General features: G+C 39.8%; 1 protein-coding gene across 1 annotated transcript in view; it reads right to left on the bottom strand.

Annotated features, from left to right (window-relative positions):
- Nucleotides 1-25,170, bottom strand: part of LOC126176365 (dipeptidase 1-like) — a 431,133-nt gene that overhangs the window by 47,283 nt on the left and 358,680 nt on the right. Inside the window, 1 exon segment of the mRNA XM_049923520.1 lies at nucleotides 4,163-4,247. Within this exon segment, the coding sequence (XP_049779477.1) occupies nucleotides 4,163-4,247 (85 nt within the window).

Here is a 25,170-nt window from a genome sequence, read left to right as displayed (position 1 = left end):
AATTTTATTTGGTTGTAATGATCTTTTCTTTATGTGATAATGTTGAGTGCACCTCGCGCTGAGCACATAAAGGAAACATAATCTATGAAATTTCAAAGTTTTAAGGGCTGTTACCGAACGCTAATAATTGTTATATATGGTACAAGATCAATCAGAAAACTTACATTGGATCAATTTTAATATTTCGTGAGCTTTCTTTGTGACTCCGAGATGAATAATGGTCTGTACCCTTGCTGGAGACTAACTATGAAAAATTGCTCCATTTATGTAAGAGTATTTAGTGGAACAGTTATTGGATGACAATTTTCCCATAACATTTTGCGAATCTTGGATCGTTTTCTTTGTACTCGCTTGGCAACCATGTGCTTCGCATGTTCCGCACCTACTCAGAGTGCCAGTTCTCATTGGTGAGTGGTCTTCAGTGTGCGTTTATTATTAATGTTCAGTCATTGCTAAGGAAAATGGCAGATCAATGAGTGTGTTTTCATTGATTAATGGTGATTGTTTTTCATGTTTTCTTTGTGATAGGTGGTGGTACCACATTGTCTCACTTGTGCACTGTAGGTTCCGGCGCCAAATTAGTTCAGTGAATATAAGAATCATTATAGCTTCGCTAGGCAGTCAGTATCGTGTGGCGAATTGTGCCTCAATTTTGAGTGCTTGATTTGAAGATTAATTTCAGATTATAGTGGTAGCTAATTTAAGAAACAGACTTTTCAAATGTTCCGTCAGTTAAGTTTGGTAGACTACCACAGTACATTCTCTAACAACATCACGCTCATTTAATGTAATTTTGATAATTTCAATTCCTATATTTAATTTAAATGAGGACAGTGATCGCCTAGACCAATTCATGTTTGAATACGTTCTCTCACGTAATTACTAAGCTTAAATTTCATTCAGTACCTTGCTAATGCAATCAAGAGTAGTTTTCAATTGAGTGAAGATATACTGGGATCGTAGTAGTTAATATGGAGAGTACCATACGAGCCACTCAGAATTGTTTTATAAAACTTTACTGCTACCTGATAATGTGATGACCTTACATTAGCCCTAGGACCCCAAAATTAATCCCAACAGGAAATCATTACACGTAGCCTTGCAGAAGTAAAAGTCCTAATCCGAATGGGAGATTAAACTATAACATGATTGTCAATTTGAGAAATAAATTCTTTATAGCAAGATCACTGTGTTTCTCTTGGTACAAAGAAACCTTCATTTATTCGCAATCAAGATAAATTCCCAATATTTTATTCTATTTTAATTCAGGACGGTAATCACATAAGTGAAGTAAATTAAGGTCAGAATGAAAAATAATCATAAGTTGAAGGAAAGCAGTTTATGGGCAAAAGCAAATATCTACCCTTTCTATACTGATTATGCTGGCTGATGGCAGGGAGCGATATCGGTTGTGCATTATTTCAATTTATCTGAGTAACGAAAGTTAATTAATATTATTTATTTGCTTAGTCTGGGCGTAATTGGAAAGATACCCCGTTGGCACGCACCGTACCAAGCAATGAGAAGTAGCTTCAAACTATAACCACCAAAACTAGTAAAAAGTGAGACAGCCAGGTACCCACAGTAGGTATGAATCAAACTCAGACTGGGTAATTACAGATGATAAAATCAAACAAGCAAGTAGGAGTGAGTCGAAAACTTTTCAGCACCATGTGTCTATGAATGTATATCAGCAGGCAGTAAATGCACGAATAAGCCTTATGGAACTAAAACAAAATAAAACTTCTACTCAAAAATAAAAGGAAAACAACACCAAAAATTTAGGCAGCTGTTCGGAAGTAGTTTACTCCATCCCATGTCTTGTACATTACTTGGATTTTTCGTGGCATCTTGTGCTAGACGTTCCCATCAAGCCTCGCGTACTATTCGTCAGCAGCTCAGTTAAATTTACCCGTGTGTTACGAGGTGCAAAAATTTCAGCCGGTTAGAAGCATACTCAACCTGTCTCGTGTCAGCAGATAAAGGAGGCCATATTGCACTTGACTGATTTCTGCCTCCTGGAGGGATGTGAGTATGTAATGGGAGCGATGTGCTCGTTAGGTTTGGTCCTGAAAGACGAACCCGTTTAAATTACACTCGATAGCGGTGACGTGTGACCCAGATCCGTGTATGATACCTGCCTAAGGTATATCGGTGCTGAATCCGTGGGACTGCATATATATGGCGTATAGTTCCAAACTCTTCTATGAAGAATCTTAAGACGTCGATAGGAAAAACCCAACGTTAATTTTATAGGTGCCATTTAGAGTGATTTTGTGTCTGTTTTCTTTGCGCTCAACTGTGCTGTGTGGTTCAGTGCTGTTGTTCGGACTGGAGCCCAAAGGTCAAAGTCTTCGTGTCGATACGGTTGGGCATTGACTAGAATGACACACCTCCGCCCACTTACCTTAGAATAGGCAACGCGCAGTTTCGTTGCATTTCTCTCTCTGTATGAGGAATAATTTGCAGGTAGTGTTGCTGACCGACGGCGACCACTAAGAGGCAAATCTTCAACGTTATGAGTCTTCCGATAGCGGTTTAATGTTCGAATTACTTCCTATGGTATGCGCCAATTCGGCGGGTAATCTCCTATGTTCATAATCCGTCTTGCCTATAAGTACAATGTGCTCACCGTCTAAGCTCTAGATGATCCCTCGGGACACGTTGGTTAACAGAATAGCGTATACAAGGTGCATTGTCCCCTTCGTGGTTGGAGGTCTACACACTCTGCTCAATTGCACCAGGTAATTGGGAATACTAGTTTCGTGACGTCAAAATAATTCTTGCAAAGAGACTTCCGAGCAAAATACTGATTGTGGACTATACCTTTTGTTTAGCTATTGCCAACTTACAACTAATCCAAAAGGAGGATTGTGGGGAAGGTAAATGGGAAAAAAGTAAATAACAGCTGTTTGTTTTTGGGATGGAGCACTTAACTGCTTCCCACACTGTCATAGGATAAATATTTTTTTAAGGGAACTAGACTACATCAGGTTTCCTTGAGAGGTTGTTGAGTATCCCCAGTAACTGATACACTCATAGAGTCACAGGGCTGCAGAAGGATATAACAAGAATTTACAGGCAATAGTAGTTTCTGATACCCATTTTTATGTTTAATACTATAGCATTTAGAGTTTGTTCGACACATAATGGTGGTTAAGGTTAAACTTTCGCTCCCTGAGACCATGTAGACGGATAAATATTTACCATATGGGTACCCAATTTAATGGGATTATATTCAGACTATTCACTGTACTATTTACGTTGATAGTAGTGTTAGTGTTATAAAGTATCGTTATGCGCTGGTACTGTTACGGCGACGTAGGACTGAAGCAGAAGCATCACGGCGCATTACAAATGCAATTATAACAGTCACCTTGGGTCTAGACAAGGTAAACAGAATTTAATCGCAAAGCTGTTTTGTCAGAACAATAACAATAATGCTGCTGCACATCGTGAATACTGACGCATTAAAGAATTACGTAGAGGTCCTCATACCGCACCGGGTATGAAGAACATGATGCGGAAGATCGAATTAACAGGCGATTTGTGAACTGCTCATGGGAGAGGCCGACGGCCAACTGCTTCACATATTGTTGAGGATGTTGCTGTTTTCATAGCTGAGAATGCTGGACGGAATGTGCGATCTCAAGCAGTATACGAACTGACAGCTGAACATTCCATCGTCCACCGTTCTAAAAGTGCCGCGAACAACTGTGAAACGGTATATGTCATTGCAGGTCGTACTACAATGATGCAATATTCTCGGGTGATTAGCTAAACTCATCGAAACGCTGCGGCAGGACGACACCACGACTCGGCCGATCACCTGAGATTTCGTCAAGATTGGAATGGTGTTACTAGTGAGTTTCCAGGCTTTCGTCGATGCAGATGGTCGTCACGTTAAGCAACCTTTGTAAACTGGCACGTAATCATGGTACTCAGTTAAAAAATGTTATACTCTAACCTTAAATTAAAATTTGTTTCTTTCAATGGTTTACTCGTTATTTCTCTTCCGTCTGTCCTTCCAAATGTTTCCTCAAAGTTTCGTTTGTTCTCCGATCGCTCGTTTTTCATGGGGTCCTCTTATGTAGTAAAAGTTTAATTATAAGCACCCTGTACTGTATATAAAGACCGAAATATTGAGAAAATGGCTTCTTACCTATCACATCAGATATATTGGCAGTCGAATTACAGGTGATGAAGTACGTGTAGAAGTTCACCATCACTATACCGCCGTTGTCAGCCTGCGAAACAAAATTTTAACATTAGTCAACAATAATTCTATTAATATTTTTGGAATATTCAGTTGGTTATTGGTGGAACACAGGCATATCAAAAACTTGAATACACAGTATTAATGTTCCAAGTAGTATATATTTGATAGTTCGTTATGAAACGGGTTTCGGCTTCTTAGGCCGTCATTAGATAATTTAATTTTAATAAATAGTCGACACAACTTCAGTGAGTATTCAGAGCTGTATGGAGGCTGTTGGGAAAAAGTACGTGACATTTTATGACTATAGTTAGAGGAATGTCTAGAAAAATAAGAACTGAATGCTGCTACTTTACTAATGGTGAGTAGGGTAAGTAATGTATCTACCTTAAACCTGTGTTAGACAGTAACATCATTGGCCCTGGAAAACACTGTAGGCTCATTTGCTCATGTAATAGCTCTTCATACTTGACGACGGCGTATAGAGACTTCTGTGGGACTGCCTTCTTCATTGAAGTGGAAATGAGAAACCAGTCCTGTTTTTCACTAAAATTGCATGTTGGATTATGTAAGGCACTTCGCAAGTCCCTGTTAATAAGGTAATCTTGTGAAAGAAATGTAACTTACTGACAAGAGAACTGTATGCGCTGAATCCCTTCGATTTTCTTCTTAGGATTTGGAATCCATTCCCGGACATCAGTTTCTTAAGCGAATAAGATGAAAAAAACAGTAGCCACTTATGAAGAGTTAAGTGTGTTCGAGCGCACTTATACAAACAATTCGCATCCTGCTAAACAGGCACTGGACCTAATGTGTAGAGTTTAAGAAACGTATTCCTGAGATCTTTGGTTCGATTCTTACTAGCAGCAATTTTTTTCTTTTTTAAAATATATTTTGTTTACATTATCTTATGCAAATTTTAATCAATAAATTTTGAATCACAATTTTTAATAAAAATAACATCATTTTATTGTTAATCATTAATCCCATGAATATAAATTAAAATATGATAAAGATATACGATATTCCTGTCTGTCAAATGAAAAAATTACGTACATCAATAGTAGATCGACTTTACCTGAAGTTCACACTCATGAAGAATTTTGTAAACGATATCTTGGTAGCATTTGACTGTAAAATTATTTACTTACAAAACCCGCTATGGAAATTTTAGCAACTTGGGAAACAAAAACCAAATACCCTCTAAACAGGCCGTGAAGACCCAAAGATACCGACCAGCCGCTATGTCATCTTCGTCCCACAGTCGTCACCAGATGTGTATACAGAGGGGCATGTGGTCAACGTACTGCTCTCCTGGCCGTTGTCAGGTTTCATGACCAGTGCCGCCACTTCTCAGTCAAGTTTTCAACTGGCTTCAGAAGGGCTGAGTGCACCTGCCTGCCGACAGCACTTGTCAGACCTGGACGGTGATCTGACAGGAACCAGTGCTACCACTGTGGCAAGGTCGTTGGCATAAAAGGAATACAGTAAACACCAAAAAACAGCGCTTGCCAACAGAATGGCCCGCACATTGCAGTTATTATTTACATTGTGCTTTAGCACATGTCGAAACCTAAAATATATCTGACATGTTTACCTGTCATCGTGACACATGTATTTTGAGAACTGATCTGGAAGCAAGCTTCTAAAGTAATGAAGAGCACAGTCATGTACATCGAGAAAATGGCATACAGTAGAGGTACTATTACTGTTGCTAACATCTTTTACCAAATGACGTCGCTGCTGGTTTAATTGAGATAGAAGCTGTTAAAACATACTCACATGTAGTATTTATCGTGTGCTATTGTCAGACGTCGTACATTAAAAAAGGTATATTTGTTATCAGAGTAGCTATTACGTAAATTACACCTACTATATAAATCAAACCGTCGCATGTAGAGAGGTGGCACAGTGATTAGCTCACTGGACCGACTCTTTGGATGTCAGCGGTTACAACCTGTATCGAACAATCCAGATTTAAGTTTTTTATGATCTCCCTAAATCACCCCAGGCAAATGCCAGAATGATTTCTTAGAAAGGACATGGCGAATTCTCTTCCCATCCTTGACTAAATGGAACCTTTTGCTCCATGTTTAACAACATAGATGTGGGGGGGTAAATTACACCCAATCTTCCTTCCTTTCAATAAAAAGCGTGAAATAACTGCTCGTGTACAACAGGAGCAGCTGACGGGAAAACACATTCACAGGTAATAGTTTCTTGTGTGCCATCATCACAAGCAGTAAAGGAAACAAAAGAAAAATTTGAAGTAGGAATTAAAATCCATGGAGATGAAATAAAAACTTTGAGGATCGCCGATGACATTGTAGTTCTGTCAGAGACAGCAAAGGACTTGGACAATCAGCTGAACGGAATGGACAGGGTCTTCAAAGGAGGATATAATATGAACATCAACAAAAGCAAAACGAGAATAATGGAATGTAGTCGAATTAAATCGGGTGATGTTGCAGGAATTAGAGAAGCTTAAAGTAGTAAATGAGTTTTCCTATTTGGGGAGCAAAATAACTGATGATGGTCGAAGTAGAGAAGATATAACATTTAGACTGACTATGGCAAGGAAAGCATTTCTGAAGAAGAGAAATTCGTTAACATCAAGTATAGATTTAAGTGTCACGAAGACGTCTCTGAAAGTATTTGTGTGGAGTGTAGCTATGTATGGAAGTGAAACGTGGACGATAAATAGTTTAGACAAGAAGAGAATAGAGGATTTCGAAATGTGGTGCTACAGATGAATGCTGAAAATTAGATGGGTAGATCACATAACTAATGAGGTGGTATTGAATAGAATTGGGGAGAAGAGGAGTTTATGGCACAACTTGACTAGGAGAAGGGATCGGTTGGTAGGACATGTTCTGACGTATCAAGGGATTAGCAATTTAGTATTGGAGGGCATCGTAGAGGGTAAAAATCATAGAGGGACACCAAGATATGAATACACTAAACAGATTCAGAAGGATGTAGGTTGCAGTAGTCACTGGGAGATGAAAAATCATGCACAGGATAGAGTAGCATGGAGAGCCGCATCAAACCAGTCTCTGGACTGAAGACAACAACAACAACAATCATCACAAAGATTAATAACAAAGAATATCAAGTCTCAATTAGGTGACGGAAACTCGTAATTGTGTACTATTACTCTACAATGTGATTTTACGAATATAATGGGAATTTTAGTTATCAAGGTGTGGTGTAAAAGACTTAGCGTAGTCTTAATGCTCGCAACTTTCAACAAACTTGGAAGTAATAAAATTATAAACTTTTTGCATATGTACATTGTAACATGAAGATAAACACCACAACTGCATAAACAGTCTTTAACAACATTGCTCATACATAGATAGAATACTTAAATTAATTAGGATATCAATAGAATGAAATTAATTTTAATGCTGTAGTACGACACTTGTACAGAAAATAAAATACTGTGAACAATATTATTAAACTGTAAGTCAATTAAGCTGATATATTCGTGCAGCCCCATGGTGTCAGAAAATTTGGCAAAGAAGAACCAATTTGGGTTTTCCTAGTGAAACTAGTTAGATAATACGCTTAGTGATTTACTGCAATACATTGCATATGTTAACATGCAACCATTCCAAATTGGGGATACAAATGAGACTCAGATTACAGTAATAAAGGTATAACCACTATTCACATTGCAAATCTGAAACATGCATGTTTCAGTGTAATACCTTACATACCATACATATTGGTGTGCCTAGGTCAATTTAGCAACCACTGTTTTATAAAGAGCTTCGTTCTAAGGCTATAAAACCATTTAAAACATGAGTAAAATATTTGAAATGGGATTATAGAAGCTATTCTGCTAATGCGTGAAAGAGAAATGGGGTAGGGTGTGGGGATGGTGTATGACTTGAGTAGAAATGTCTGGCCTGCTACCTAATGCTCGGTGGAAAGTAGCTTAAAACCTCTGCTCATTTAGTACACCATGTAGATGATACTTAATTTAGTATTTAATATCTATTTATCTGAGTAGTTCATAAGCCACATTGGCTGAAGGTAGACCAGTGAACTACTGAAAAAAATTTAAATACACAACTACCTTAAAAATCATTCACATTACATCCTAAAGTGTCAGACAAAGATCAAAAATGGATGTTTCAATAATTTCCAGTCAGTATTAAGTGCCCGTAATAAAATGTAGTAGGCCTGAACCCATATCTCTCTAACTCATTAGGAGGATTACTTTTATGTCAGGTACCTAAGTCATGTCAAAGAGCACTGATGTTGTCTAAATGGTTTTGAACATACGTATGAGTTTTAGAACTAAACTCGTACTGGTACTCACTACATTAGAAAAGTAATTTCTTTTGTAACATCTTAGATGTATGAATGTATGTGGCAGACAAGTTCATACCCGACTACTTTGTATCAATGATGAAGTTAGATGCTTTGTTGATCTCATTCAAAGTGTTTAATATTTTAAGTCAAAATATGTTGCACAACAGAACCATTTTGGTGGAGATTTTATTTACTGGAGACTCAGAATGCATGCCTACTAATTAGGTTCATGCATACCAACATGCATGAGATGTAAGATACTATACTGAAGCAATTTTTGTGCCATTTTTGCAACAGGAATATTGGTTACACTGTTACTATTGTTATGAAATCATCTACCTTTGAAGTAAGGGGCCTTATTTACACACCACATATATTTTATATTTAGTATGCATGTGTTTCAACACATGTAATATATTTTAATAAATATCAGTATTAATCAATTTTCCCGACAAACATGCTGACAAAATGAAGGGAAGCTACTATTATGTAATCTGCATTCTGGATTTATGCAGAATGAGCAGCGACGATTGGAACAATGTGCCAGTCTAGGATTCGTACCCGGGTTATGCTGCTTACTAGGCAGTTGCATTATATCGCAACTCCACAGACTATTGTGGCACAGCACTCAGCCAACCCACATGCCCACCCAGCGCCACCTACCCATATAGTACCCATCCATGTTACCATGCTCGCTACTTTGAGCTTCCGCAAAAGGTCGAACGTATTTGTGGGTTCTCACGAAAGATGATGGACTCATTGCCTACTAATGTGAATGAGTTATATGAATGCTGTCGTCTCGTCTTTCAGACGTATCCAAGGCAAATCAATTATATGAATGCGTGGTGTCTGTTGTTTTGAACATTCATCTAACTGATTGGCATCGATGGGCAAAGAATCCACCACCTTCAATGCAGATGGACGATTATGCTGTACCTCCTACGGGAATCACGAAGTAGTAGGCAGAGAACATGGAAAATGGACTAGGATTGCTGATAGGTGGTACTGGGTGCGATTGTGGGTCGGACAAGGGATGTGACAACTTAATATTAAGCATTTTATCCCGGATTCTAATACCGGTCGAGCACACATTTCGATCGTCGCCGCTGATTCCGCATAAAGTCGTAATACAACCGACGTCTATCATTCCTCGCCTTCCGTTTCCCTTCTCTCACATCCACCTTCAATTTGTATAATACCTAGCATATGAGTGTGATGGGGATGTATATCTATGTCACATAGGTTACAGTTTTTGTCATCTGCTGGAGCAGACTGTAAGAACCAGATATTTTTAGCATTTTATTACATTTTATAACTGCCATAAGTATATGTAATTTGTCTCTGTTTCCAAGCATGAGCTTTACCGCTAGAGCATGGGGAATGAAATGTAAATAGAAAGTTCATCAAAGAAGAGATGCTGATAAGCAATGTCTCCGAATTTTATTACTCTGTTCTCAATATCGCTTGAGGTATTACTGATCATGCGCATTACTGGGTCAACTGTCCCGCTTCGCTGTTTCAAGTAAAAAACGTCTGGTTCTAGAGGGCTCCGAATTGTGGGATCTAGCGTGGTAAAGTGTAATCAAACTATGTCGATGAGTGAGAGATCTCCAGAAAACTGAAAAAATTAATTAGAAGAGTTATTTTACTTACAGAGCGCCTTCTTATTCAGTATGGCAACGTCAGATTACACATGAGCTCTGCGACATCTGCAACAATCCGTCGCTTTGGGTTTATTGTCATCGATCATCCTCCATACAGTCCCGATTTGGTCCCATCTGCTATTCATCTGTTTCCGAAACTTATGTAACACCTTAAAGGACTTCACTTTGATAATGATGAAGCGTCAATGTAATCAAAGCTTCTACAGTGACGGAGTCAACATCTCTCATCGGAAAAAGTGTGTTCGTCGCCGGGTGACTATGTTGAGAAATCAATATGTAGACACGACGAATAAGGATGTACAATGTAAATAATGTTGGCCTGTTTTTGAACAGTCTAAATAGTTTTCGCATAAAAGCTTCGGAGGCATTGCTTTTCAACACACATTCTTGTAACTTTAGAATAGTCGGTTTGCGAGTATCGAGATACGAGACTAAAAAGCCGCGTCTTTTGATTTAATTGACTTAGAAGTTTAAATTTCGTACACCGCCAAAGGACCACAGACCTTACTATTTGACGTAAATCAGTACTTGATGCCTTTGCCTGTTCATGAGGGAAAGGGGTCTTATGAGTCGGACAAACAGACGGACGGACTCACCGACTGAAGCAGGGAGCACTAAAAAGTATTTTATTTTCCATTTTATATGTAAGATTTTAATTTGTTTTTAGTACTTTTATTTACACAAAATCTGTAATGATATATTAAAGTATTTTACTTTTATAAACTATAATAATTCAACAGAGGTCAACTGAACGACAACGAAGTGTTTCACGACGCCACATTTGTATAAAATGTTCTCATACTTCTTGCCGACTCAATTCAAATTAATTAACATTTATATTTGATAACAAATGTGGGATTTATGGAACAAAGTAATAAGATTATTACTGATGGAAATAGAACCAATGACCTCCTTCTCAACTACCACTCACTATTTTAACATTAAGCGAATGCTTTATAGTTAACAGCGCACGGAATCTTCTAACGATCACAGACACATTTATTCAAGTTTTAATGAGAACTGCGTCAAACTGGTTTCGTAAAAATTTGAAAATTTATGCAAGATGGGAAAGAGCTTCACAAACGGAGCAAGTCCGTAACGCGTTAGTCCACCGGTGATCCTTTTATAAGCAATGGTTCAGCTTGGCATTCGTTGGCACAAATTTTGGATCTGCGCCTGAGCGATGTCGTGCGAAATGCTGTCCAATAGGCGCATTACATCATCAGAATACAGAAATTGTTGGAGAATCCTGACCATAATGGTCCAAATGTTTCCACTCAGGGTGCGATCCGGCTGCCTTGCTGGCCAAATTAGGGTTTGGCAATCATGAAGCCAAGCACTAGAAACTCTCGTCATGTGCGGGCGCCGATTATCTTGCTGAAATATAAGCGCAAGTAGCTTGTCATGAAGGACAAGAAAACGGGGCAAAAATACAGGCGTACCACTATGCTGTTCACAGTGCTGCTTTGTAAAGAATTGGCACCGTATACGTTGTCGAGCTGTATGGTGAGTCACACTCAGATTGGTTTCCCACCGCTGTCCAGACACTTCATCAGCCTTGCCTTTCACTACCTGGAGTAAAATTGCCTTCAGCGATGAGTCCCTCTTCGAACTGAGCCCCGATCACCAGCAAAGACATAGCAGGAGACGCCCCTAACAATGGTTGGATGACAACCTGACTGTCGCCTGCCATACGCACCGACGACGAGGAGTTACGGTCTCTGGAGCTACTTTATTTCTTATCAGGAAACCTTTGCTTGCCAGCCTATGCACCTTTGTAGCACAGTAATAAGTCGACGATATTATATGCCTCATTTGTTGCCCTTCATGGCAAGCCATCTCGGACGAAGGTGGACCAACACGTTACTTACTTCCTTTCTTTGTGAAGCTCTTTCTCTTGAAGAAATCATCCTGTGTTAATGAAATTGTAGTCACCTGCTTGTAGATGTAGTTCACATACACCGATATCTGTCGCATTCGGATAATTCAATCGTGGTGCGTCGAGCTTTCTTTGACTGTATTTACATTTTTGTTATTCAATATATGTCTCCATTAACATACATTTTGACTAAAGGAACGATATCAAAATTAGGAGGCATCAACAAGTATTTTATTTGGTGACAGCAGGAGAGGAGGAGGATAGACATTGTCTTCAGCACACTCAGCAGCTTCAACTGTATACAGAGACTAAATATGTAGAAAACAAACGGACTTGGGCACTAGTCTCCGGACTTAAGACAACATGCTCAATAACAAAATATGTCAGCTACATCGTCTAGGATACAGTTCTAATTCCAAAATAAATCTTTCAGTACGTGTAGAAATGTAACAATATCGTAAGCAATTTGATTTGAAATAAATTTACTGAATGGGGTAGTTTGGCCAGAGCTGTGTTATAGATTTATTTTATTTATTTTTTTATTTATTTATGCATTTATTTTACCTGTTAGTGATTTAAGAATATGTCTGCCGTACCATGATTCGAACCCGTATATCCCGCTTATAGCGAATGGTTGCCTTGCAGAAGACAATAATGTAATGGTTCCCTATTCCTCACAGTCTCGTTCACACTGGTGTGAGAATACAGAGTAAAGCTGCGTGCATTAAATGATAAAGGTAGGGGACTACGGTACTGGGATGTAGACAGTGTGACATGGAAGTCTGGGTCTTTCTGAGAGGCATCCACGGAGAGTCGAAGAGTGGTAAGGCGACTGCTTGCAATAAGTGGGAAAGCCTCGTGAGTCTCGGTCCGCCGCTAATTTTCGTATGTCACTAACTGCTGGTAAATCAACACCTAACACGACTAATGCCCAGATATTCGCATACAATGCGGTTGACAATCGTCATTAATGTCTTTAGATTCAGACATGGATGTAAGTACGTTATTTTGGTTAAAAGTCATATTCGTAATTTGTATAACAATGGCTTACAAAGGTAAATAACGAATCCGAGTAAAAATAGCCTACACAACAGAACTAATGAGCAAGTGACGTGACCTAGAACATTCATCCTGTTATCTATCAACTAAATAACTGCTATGGAATATGTCGAACAATATGAAGGAGATTATCTAGTAAAACTAGAGAACAAACAAAATTGAAATATTATAGTGATATTCTTATTTTGGCTCAGGTGGATGGAGGACGAATGTTGAATATAGTGGTAAGGTACAGGGATCAGAACTGCGGTTGTTAAAATTCGCGAAAGACTAAGAAGGAGAAAATACAAAGTTGGCTCTCAAATTCAACTGAATTCAGAAAGTAAGAACACTAAAAACAACATTTATATGAAGACATATTCCAAATAATTATAGTTAGCAGTCACATATGCACAGATTTTACGAAGGAAAAATATCGAAAGAAATTGTGTCATAGACTGAACGGGAAGAGAGATATTGGAAGACTAAGGAATTCTCTAGAGCAACTTCGTCTGTGACCAGGAGACCAGACTCACGTGCTTTTTGAAAAATGATGATTATGACGACGACGACGACGACGATGATGATGATGAAAGATTTTTAGCGTACATGTCCAGTGTTTTTCCTTAACTAGCTGTCATCAGTGTAACATAACAAATTCCTCGATTGAATTTCATTACTAATATCGCAAACTGCAACGTCGTTAGCAATAAGCACGAGTGTTAAAAATTTTTTAATAACTGGAACGAAAAACCTGAAATAATAAGGCATCACAAGTGTGTAAACATGCCAATACTACAACATTAATATGTGGAGAAATCAGTGAAATAACTTGGATTAATATTATTGGAATGTACAGGAAATAAGAGAAGAATAAGGGGGAAGAGTGACATAAATATTAGGATGAGGTGAAATAATTGCAATAATTTTGCCGTCACCATGCCTGATCGAGATAACACACAAATTACGACAAGCGAAACGCAGTTTCCGATTTCCGGGTGTGTGACGGAGAGAGAGGCAGAAGTAAAGACGATAGATGGGAAGACGCAGCGAACGTCGCACTTATATCACAGTGTACTTCCTGGCCAATCAAGACGGCAGTTTGTGCTGATGCCAACAAACAATCACACCGGATGCCTCCACCCCAGCACTCATCCGACAGCGCGCAGCTGTCCGATGGTGTTGTGGGTGTGGCGGAGCTGGCAGAGGGGAAGGGGGGGAATTGGCAGGGAGTCTGGCAACCCGCGATACAGCTCGGCGCGGAGGCGGCCGGGGTCAGCGCAAATAAACTGCAGAGCAGCGGCTGCCTTCCGGGATGAGAAATGTCCTCCCGTCTCCGCTAAACTTTCTCGATTATCCGTAAACCGATACAGCACCACGAAGTTTCTGAAAGACCCATTGTTTATCGAAGCACGCAGAAAATATTGTCTCCTTGTTTACCTACTCGTTAACGTTCAGGGATCGCTATCCCGTTAAATAAGTTATCTACGTCGGAAGTTCGAGGAACTACAATGTGGCTTCTTGGAAGTTACGATAAATGCTTGTTTACTCCAAACTCATCAGGTGAATTCCAAACAAATGAGTGACAAATAGCGCTGAAAGTTTAATTCTGTAAAAAGTTCTTGCACATCAGCCATCTCAATACGCTTTCCGAAATAACAAAAATGCTTACACAAAGAATAACGATCAAACATAGCTTCTGGTCGTCAGTATATGAGCTAGTTCGTGTAGTTCATAGCAAGCACTATCCATAGTTACCATGACTCACCCACATTTCTTTCAATATAATTTTTTCTTTGTGTTTTGTGCCTCTTATGTAGGTGATCAGCTATGCTCCACGCTAAATAAATAACTATTCCTTCCACTGGCTCTAAACCATTACACTTTGTACTTATCTCATAAATTACAATCCAATTATTATAAATTAAGGGCTTAAATTAATCGCAATATAAAAATGTTCAAGAGAAAATTTCAACATTTCCAGGTTGTCGCAATTTCATCATACCACGCACTTTACATTCTTTGAAATTCTACATTTCATTTCACATTACCGTTTCGCGTTACGCCAGGTAATGAACTGACTACTCCTTGGATGGATTACTTGACAATTATGAGCAGTTTCCTCTTAGCGAATGTGTCACATTGTTTTGGAAGTACATTCTCGTTCTGAAATATGTTATATAAGCTCTATATGACGTAATAAAAAGTTTACAAATGAGTGGGGGTATTGTGTGGGTAGCACCTTTGACTATTAATCGAAATGTCCTGGGTCCAGCGTTAGAAATGAAAACTGCTTGAATTTGAATAAAAATCACAAGTAATGGCAGTTGAAGACTCTTGGTGCTGGGAGTTACCGTCATGCTGTCAGTGGCAACGTCAGAGAGGGCGGAGTAGCCCTTGAGATGGGAAACGGCTCCTTGAAGACAGAAGAATATGCAATTAACAACGTCATGAAGACACGGAAGGCAATAGAAACCACTGCAAAAGTGGCACAATGTATGTCCACAGGAAATGTGGAATGTAATTGAACTAATGTCAGAATGATTTATCTATTGGCAAAAGATTCCGTATTTGTCCACCATTTGGAGTCCTGAGAGTGGACTACCGAAGAGAAGGTAACCATGACAAAATCTTAGGATAAGCAACAAGGAAGAAACATACTACGAGACGTAGAATGTCATGAATTTGGAAGTGGTAAAGAACTCAGAAAATCTGAGAATGGAAATTCAATTACACAGTCTACATTTAGTGTCGGTCAGTGAAGTGAAATGGAAAACTGATGAGAATTCGTGATCAACAGTAGTAAAATGTGGCATAACAACAGTAGGATTCATTATGAATATGAACGTAGGGTAGCAAGTGATTCACTGTGAACAGCTAGAGAATTGTAAATAAGTTATACACAACTGCAACCAGTCACTTTTTTCAATAATAATGCTTTATTACATTAACCGGTTTTCCAACCTTTTCAGGTTCATCTTCAGATGATTTCGGGAGGATGCGGGAAGTTACATCATTACTGGAAGTAGCATAATGCTGGGTGCTGGTTCTATGGCAGAAAGATGGGTCACACTTTAATAGTCATGGCGATACATTAAAGTGTGACCCATCTTTCTGCCATAGAACCAGCACCCAGCATTATGCTACTTCCAGTAATGATGTAACTTCCCGGATCCCCCCGAAATCATCTGAAGATGAACCTGAAAAGGTTGGAAAACCGGTTAATGTAATAAAGCATTATTATTCAAAAGTGACTGGTTGCAGTTGTTTATAACTTATTTACATTAATATATAGTCACGGTTCTAAAATATCCGTAATGGATAAGCATAAGCTAGAGAATTGTTCTCATCAAAATCAATAGAAAACCGACACCAGCAAAAATAAATCAGATACACACGCCGAAGTCTCAAGTATGAAATAAAGAGATGGAGAATATACATGTAGATATTGATTCAGCACATAAATGAAAATGATAATCTAATGATAACGGGAGACTGAAATGTGGTGACAGGGAAAAAAAATTGTGTACGATATTACAGGAGAATATGTGCTTGATAGTATGAGAGAGGTGAATAACTAAGAGGCTTCAACAGGAACTTAAGTTGGTAATAGTGATTACATTATTCAAATATCACCAGAGCTTGAGGTTTACTTGGATAAGGCGTGCGTAAGGAAGATAATCAGAAATCAAATATTGGATTGTAAAGCGACCCAAGAGCCAATGTAGAAAGAGACTACAATTTACTGAGGTGAAGAGTAGACTGAAACGTATTATAATTTTCAGGAGTAATCGACGTGAAAAGAAGTGGAATAATGAAGTGCTGTGGAAGGATAATGTACTAAGGCTGTAAATTCTTCGATAGCGAATATCAGGAGTACTAGGAATCACACAAGCAGAAGAGATAAATTAAGGTACAATGAAGACACGTGTGAAATAGTCCGTTGTAACAGAAGAAACACATAAAGGAACTGACGAAAGAAGGAAGAGCTAAAATATTCAAGCAAATGCTGAAACAGAAAAATAAATTATTCAGGAATGAAATATGTAGGAATCGCAGGGATGTCAAGATGAAATATGTGAACGAAAAGTGTAAAGAACCCGATACAGGTATGGTCTTCGGAATGTCCGATTCAGCATACAGAAAAGTCAAAACATACTTTGGTGAAATTAAGAACAACAGGATCAACAATAAGAGTGTAATGGTAATCACACTGCTACGCGGAGAGGACAGAGAGAATAGATGTGAAGTGTACAGTGCATGTGACTAAGAGTGGGAGAACTTATCTGATGCCACGATTGAGGAAGAAGTAGGAGTCGATATGGAAGGCATAGAGGGACCAAGGTCAGAGCCACTTTCAAAAAGCTTCGAAACTTTAGATCAGCATGATAATGTTAGGTTTGTGGGGCTCTCAACTGCGCCGAGCCAGCGTTCATAACAAGTCCCAATTTGTTTCACAGTTCAGTTTTTTCCTCAGTCCAATCCAGCCACTTTCACGAATGATGATGATATGATGATGAGTAAATGATGAGGACCTAGTCCCGGGGAAGAGCAAACTTGAGATAAGATTAGGCAGAAGGGAAAACTGATATTTCGTTGGAATTTACATCCACGTATCTGCCAAGTTTAATATACAGATTTCTCAAAAAGAGAACGGAAGGTCTTGTAGAAGACGATTATTGTGGCTTCCGCAAAAGTGAGAGCACCACAGAGACAGTTACGACGTTGTGCTCTGTGATGAATATAAGACTTAAGAAAAATCAAGACACCCCCAAAGGATTTGTGGACCTGGAGAAAAAGCATTCGACAATATAAAATGCTTCAAGTTGTTCGATATTCTGAGTAAAATTGGCTAAGCTGTTTGAAATGAAGCATAAAACAACACACACAAGAACCAAGAGGAAAAAAAATTGTTACTTAGAGATGAAACAGAATGGAACATCAAGAATGTAGAGCTTGAATGAAAAGGGTAAATAACAACTATTAAGTCATTCGAATATACTGTTCAATCTGTACATCGGAGAAGACGGAAATAAAAGAAAGATTCAAGGCGGTGCTTCGATAAGATTCACTGTGGCTCATTGTTGACATTGCCATCCTCAGTGAAAGTCAAGCAGAATATTAGGACCTGTTGAAAGGAATGTACAATCTAATAAATACAGGATATGGATTGCGAGTAAGCAGAAGTAACACGAAAGTAATGAAAAGCAATGGAAATGAGAACGGCTAGGAACTTTACAGCAGAATTGCTGATCACGAAGTAGCTGACATTATGGAATTCTGCTACCTAGACAGTAAAATAGCCTATGACGGAAGGAGCAACGAGGACACAAAAATCAGACTAGCACTGGCAAAAAACGCCACTCTCGCCTATGAGAAGTCGATTAGTATCAAACATCAGTATTAATTTAACGAAGAAGTTCATGAGAATGTACGTTTGGAGCACAGAATTGTGTGGTAGTGAAGCATGGGCTGTGGGAAAACGGGAACAGAAAAGAATCGAAGCCTTTGAGACGCAGTGCTGAAGAAACATGTTGAAAATAATGTGAAGTGATAAGTAAGGAATGAGGATGATCTACGAAGAACTGGGGAAGTAAGGAACATGTGGCAAAAGGTGAGAAGAAGAAACGACAAGACCTTCGGTCATGTTTTCAGACATCAGAGAATAAGACGCATGGTACATGACTGCGGCGTTAAGCATATAAATTGTAGGCGAAGACAGAAATCGGAACTAACCTAACTTTTCATGAGTAATGAGTCATTAGTCACAGCAGTCACTTAATTCATTCCTCGGAATCTGTCGATCTTCCCTGTTACAAGACTTTATGTAATAAAGTGGTTGGCACTGCCTGCAAAAATCTTACGTAGAGTGCCAATCATGTGTAAAAAGGAATGTAAAATTAGACTAATAATTTGGTAACTATGAAACGGATTTACAGAAAGATAAATCGTTTAACATCACATGCGGTTGTTGGAAGTTAAAAGCCAAAGAACGAAAAGTACAACGTGACATAATACCAAACAATAACCTACACTACTGGCCATTAAAATTGCTACACCAAAAAGAAATGCACATGATAAACGGGTATTCATTGGACAAATATATTATTCTGGAACTGATATTTGATTACATTTTCACGCAATTTGGGTGTATAGATCCTGAGAAATCAGTACCCAGAACAACCACTTCTGGCCGTAATAACGGCCTTGATACGCCTGGGCGTCAAACAGAGCTTGATCGGCGTGTATAGCTATAGCTGCCCATGCAGCTTCAACACGATACACATCAAGAGTAGTGACTGGTGTATTGTGACGAGCCCGTTGCTCGGCCACTATTGACCAGAAGTTTTCAGTTGGTGAGAGATCTGGAGAATGTGCTGGCCAGAGCAGCAGTCGAACATTTTCCGTATCCAGAAAGACCCGTACAGGACCTGTAACATGCGGTCGTGCATTATTCTGCTGAAATGTAGGGTTTCGATGCGATTGAATGAAGGGTAGAGCCACGGGTCGTAACTTATCTAAAATGTAACATCTACTGTTCAAAGTGCCGTCAATGCGAACAAGAGGTGACCGAGACGTGTAACCAATGGCACCCCATACCATCACGCCGGGTGATACGCCAGTATGGCGATGACGAATACACGCTTCCAAAGTGCGTTCACCGCGATGTCGCCAAACACGGATGCGATCATCACGATGCTGTAAACAGAACCTGGATTCATCTGAAAAAATGACGTTTTGCTATTCGGGCACCCAGGTTCGTCGTTGGGTACACCATCGCAGGCACTCCTGTTTGTGATGCAGCGTCAAGGGTAACCGCAGCCATGGTGTCCGGGCTGATAGTCCATGCTGCTGCAAACGTCGTCGAACTGTTGGTGCAGATGGTTGTTGTCTTGCAAACGTCCCCATCTGTTAACTCAGGGATCGAGATGTGGCTGCACGATTCGTTACAGCCCTGCGGATAAGATGCCTGTCATCTCGACTGCCTGTTATACGAGGCCTTTGGGATCCAGCACGGCGTTCCGTATTACCCTCCAGAACCCACCGATTCCATATTCTGCTAACAGTCATTAGATCTCCACCAACGCGAGCAGAAATGTCGCGATACGGTAAACCGCAATCACGATAGGCTACAATCCGACCTTTATCAAAGCCGGAAATGTGATGGTACACATCTCTCCTCCTTACACGAGGCACCACAACAAAGTTTCACCAGGCAATGCCGGTCAACTGCTGTTTGTGTATGAGAAATCGGTAGGGAACTTTCCTCATGTCAGCACGTTGTAGGTGTCGCCACCGGCGCCAACCTTGTGTGAATACTCTGAAAAGCTAATCATTTGCATATCACAGCATCTTCTTCCTGTCGGTAAAATTTCGCGTCTGTAGCACGTCATCTTCGTGGTGTAGCAATTGTAATGGCTAGTAGTGTATTTCAAATTGTCAAACGGATATAGGTGACAAGTAAGTGCAGTATATCCCATAACGTTAAGGAATTGTTTTAAGGAACTGATAGTGTTACAAGGCGACACTTTTTCACGCTAGTTACTTACTGGTTTAGAATGGATACACTTGGCGTAAACGTCAAGTTGATGCCATAGTCGTGACACTGGCCTCATTCTCAGTAGGAACAGAGTTCATACATATATTTGGATATAAGGACTCCACGTGTGTCTAAATTGTTTCTTGCGAACGCAAGGGTAATTTTCTTAGTACATTTCTCACGAATGCCGAGAAATTGAACGCGAGGAACTTAACTGTTGTGTGGATATTTAAAATTTATCGTTTATTTTGCCGTGTGAATTAAGCATTTATTTTTATGATATAACTAGCTTCAAATCTATGTTCCTGCGTAAGCAACCTGGCTTATCCATATCGAACTACACACCAGAATCCTGTTGTGCACCATGCTGATTGTGCTGAATAGTTCCATGAGGATTCGATCGGTTGCTTTTGCAACTTCATAAATGTGAAGATGAATAGATTTACTACGAGGGAGTTGCTTACCACGACTGTGGTCGAAACTGGCCACATTATTAAAATAAATGTGCTACTGAGACAGCTAAATAGATTATAAACTTTTACCGTCATTTTGTTCACTCTGGCAAAGTTTTTCCCAATTTCAGGAAATAATAAGTTGAATCCCATCACACACCTTTCCTAAAACTTCGTGTAGAAAGTATATGTGGTGAACATGTAACTTCGCATGCAGCTTGTGACGCCGGAAAGGTGTTTACAGGCCCACTATGCGATCAAAATAACTACATAAATTTCAGGTTCCTCAAAAGTACTTTTAGTTCTCTGTCTTCTGGTTCCAGCCATAGCCTACCTTATTAACATAAGTCATCGTAATTAGTGATATACATAATCCTATTAATCATGTAATGGCACATGCGAGTGATTGACCACAGTAATTTGAAGTTTCATAACGTTCACACCTAAACTGGACGTAACATAACGCGAAGCCTAGTCTGTTTGCCGTCTTTACTTGTTTCGTGAGTCTCACATATATTGTACGATGTACACTGGCTCATTAACTCAGAAATATCATATCACTCTTCAAATTCGTCGTCGTTCCAAAAAAATGCCAGCTGCAGATGTTAGCGAAACCGTCCCCTCCAGCACTGTCATAACCACACCAAATATGTTGCTGTCTCAGTATGATTAAAGCGAGGATACTCAAACAACAACTACACAAAAGTTGCCAAAATTGAGAAATTATGGTACTAGTGCACCTCGTGTGTCACGGAGAAGCGGAGAATGTTTATTCGAACACTTCCATTTTTCGACAATAATAACCTACAGAGTTCATAGCTAAAGTAAACGAATAACCAAATATTGCGCAAATGCCACTTCCATATGAGAACACGGAGATAAATGCATAGGTATGGAACCACATTAAAACAGATGTCGGGCTAAACAATTGGTCTTGTTTCCAGCAATTTTCAGTTAAGTGCCCGACACTATAATTCGTCTCATTCGTCTGTTAGCCAAACGAGCGCGTTAGCTATTACATGATAAAGTTACAGCTACAAGAATCACATTTTAAGGATAATCTGGGTTTTCTGGTGTAAAAGAAAGCAGAATAAAATCGGCGTAGTGTAATTATCGACAAGCCTGCGCCCTCCGGAACGCATAGTGCAGTTGGGCTCTTGTCGCTTGGCGTATAAGAATGAATGGGAACTCATTTAATTTGCATAAAAAGTCCGTTTTCTGTGTCCGGCACGCTATCGAAACGTCCCAGAGGCATATTTAAAAGGCATTTTATTTGTCGACAGCGATGAGGCACCCGGAATTGTTTTTCGGTTTTTCTGTTCCTACGACGGACTGTTACACTGTGACTCTGTAATTTACTGTCAACATCCATCGAGACTACAAGGCTGGTTGACTGCACCAACTGAAGGGCAATTCTGACAGACTTTGAATTACTGAAACTTTTTAACGCGAGCGTTTTCAGAAAGTTATTTCTGTTTCTTTTTAACGATTCGATTAATAAGTAAGATCCATTTAGAATCGAATAATAGATCGTAATCGCAGTAAACCGATTATCAAGAGAAAGAATTTTTCTCTAATACTCATTACGGCTACCTTTTTTTCTCTCTAATGTTATTACCGAGCGAGGTGGCGCAGTGGTTAGACACTGGACTCGCATTCGGGAGCACGACGGTTCCATCCCGCGTCCGACCATCCTGATTTAGGTTTTCCGTGATTTCCCTAAATCGCTCCAGGCAAATGACGGGATGGTTCCTTTCAAAGGGCACGGCCGACTTCCTTCCCCATCCTTCCCTAATCCGATGAGACTGATGACCTCGCTGTCTGGTCTCCTTCCCCAAAACAACCCAACCCTAGCATTGATTACAGCACTAAACCGCAAAATCAAAATTCTTCGCGAATGGAGGAATTTATTTTACAGTTGAGTAGTGCAGGGATATCCAAAGCGATGGAGGTGGCAGCACGCGTACAGTGAGAAATTTTCATTTTAGGTTTTCCCGTACACAGCTAATGATGTCCGTATTCGCAACTGTGAATACAGATACTGAAATACCGTATAGACGACATTTGTTAACAGTTGATACGTCCATTACATTTTACAGACAAAACGATTTCATATTCACGAAGTATTTTGAGCAAAACGACTTGTTAGTGTATTGCAATGATGGATTAGATCAACATTCCCTGCCGGCCGCAGTGGCCGAGCGGTTCTAGGCGCTGCAGTACGGAACCGCGCGACTGCTACGGTCGCAGGTTCGAATCCTGCCTCGGGCATTGATGTGTGTGATGTCCTTAGGTTAGTTAGGTTTAAGTAGTTCTAACAAGGGAACCTCCCCATCGCACCCCCCTCAGATTTAGTTATAAATTGGCACAGTGGATAGGCCTTGAAAAACTGAACACAGATCAATCGAGAAAACAGGAAGAAGTTGTGTGGAACTATGAAAAAAATAAGCAAAATATACAAACTGAGTAGTCCATGCGCAAAATAAGCAACATCAAGAATATTCTGAGCTCAGGAGCGCTTTGGTCCCGTGGCTAGCGTGAGCAGCTGCGGAGCAAGAGGTCCATGGTTCAAGTCTTCTCTTGAGTGAGAGGTTTAGTTTCTTTATTTTCGCAAAGTTATGATCTGTCCGTTCGTTCATTAACGTCTCTGTTCATTTTAATAAGTTTAGTGTCTGTGTTTTGCGACCGCACCGCAAAACCGTGCGATTTGTAGACGAAAGGACGTGCCTCTCCAATGGGAACCGAAAACATTTCATCGCAAGATCATAGGTCAACCGATTCCTCCACAGGAAAACACCTCTGATATATTCTATACGACACTGGTGACGGCATGTGCGTCACATGACAGTAATGTGTTGTCGACCCACCTAACTTGTACACTTGGCGAATGGGTAAAAAGATTCTTCTACCTTGCCCGATTTAGGTTTTCTTGTGGATTTGATAATCACTCCCAAAAAAGTGATTAAAACAGAAGAGTTTGTCACATAAACTGTAACAACTGAATGCAACAGTTTCACAGTCGCACAGTTTTTCCTGTGCTCTGTCAAAACATATATTTTTAATGTTTTCAAATATTTCCGTGTGTAGACCGTCAAATCCTGCATATGTCCAAGCAAATCTGAACATGTGCTGGAATTTTGGAGAGCGAAGTTGATTATGTGTGAGTGCCTGAACTTTCATAATTGTCTGTCGAGGGATGACTTGAACCATGGACCTCTCGTTCCGCAGCTGCTCACGCTAACCACGGGACCACGGAGCTCCTCAGTCCATACCGTCATTGATGTTGCCTATCTTGCACATGGACTACTCAGTTTGTTTATTTTGCTTTTTTTTATAGTTCCATACAACTTCTTCCTATTTTCTCGATTGATCTGTGTTCAGTTTTTCATGGCCTATCCACTGTGCCGATTTATAACTAAATCTGAGGGAGGTGCGATGGGGAGGTTCCCTTGTAAGTTCTACGGGGACTGATGACCTCAGATGAAAGTCCCATAGTGCTCAGAGCCAGCATTCCCTACACGCCAGGTAACTGGAAACTGGCATCTACAAGAGGCCCGAAGGTGGTTCTGCTGCATAATGGTAACACGTATGCCTCAGTACCTGTCTCCCTCCGTGCACCTGAAGATAACGTATGACAACATGAAGGTGCTTCTTACTAGTATTCATTATGAGGTTCACAGCTGGGTAGTGATTTGTGAATTGGAAGTGTCGGATATGCTTCTAAGACAAAAGTTAGGATATATGAAGTTCCCCTGTATAACTTGTGAGTGAGATACTCGGGCTCGTAACAAACCCTGGTTGCAAAGCAATGGCCTAGGGAGATGGAATTGGTTCCAGGAAGCAAAAGAATGAAGTGTGACCCTCTAGCGGAAAGGGACAAGGTACTCTTTCCACTCTACAAATCAAACTGAGCATAATGAAGCAGTTCCTCAAAGCATTACCTAAGTGTGTCAACTCTTTCAAATATCTGTGTTACAAGTTTCCCAACTAATGCTAGGTGAAGATTCGCCCCCTGATTTTTTTTATCCAAACCTGGATGCTGTAAGCAAGGAACATTG

Source organism: Schistocerca cancellata, chromosome 3, assembly GCF_023864275.1.
Source record: "Schistocerca cancellata isolate TAMUIC-IGC-003103 chromosome 3, iqSchCanc2.1, whole genome shotgun sequence".
NCBI lineage: Eukaryota > Metazoa > Arthropoda > Insecta > Orthoptera > Acrididae > Schistocerca > Schistocerca cancellata.
The sequence above is the reverse complement of the archived record's forward strand: the minus strand, read 5'-3'. Positions and strand labels throughout refer to the sequence as shown.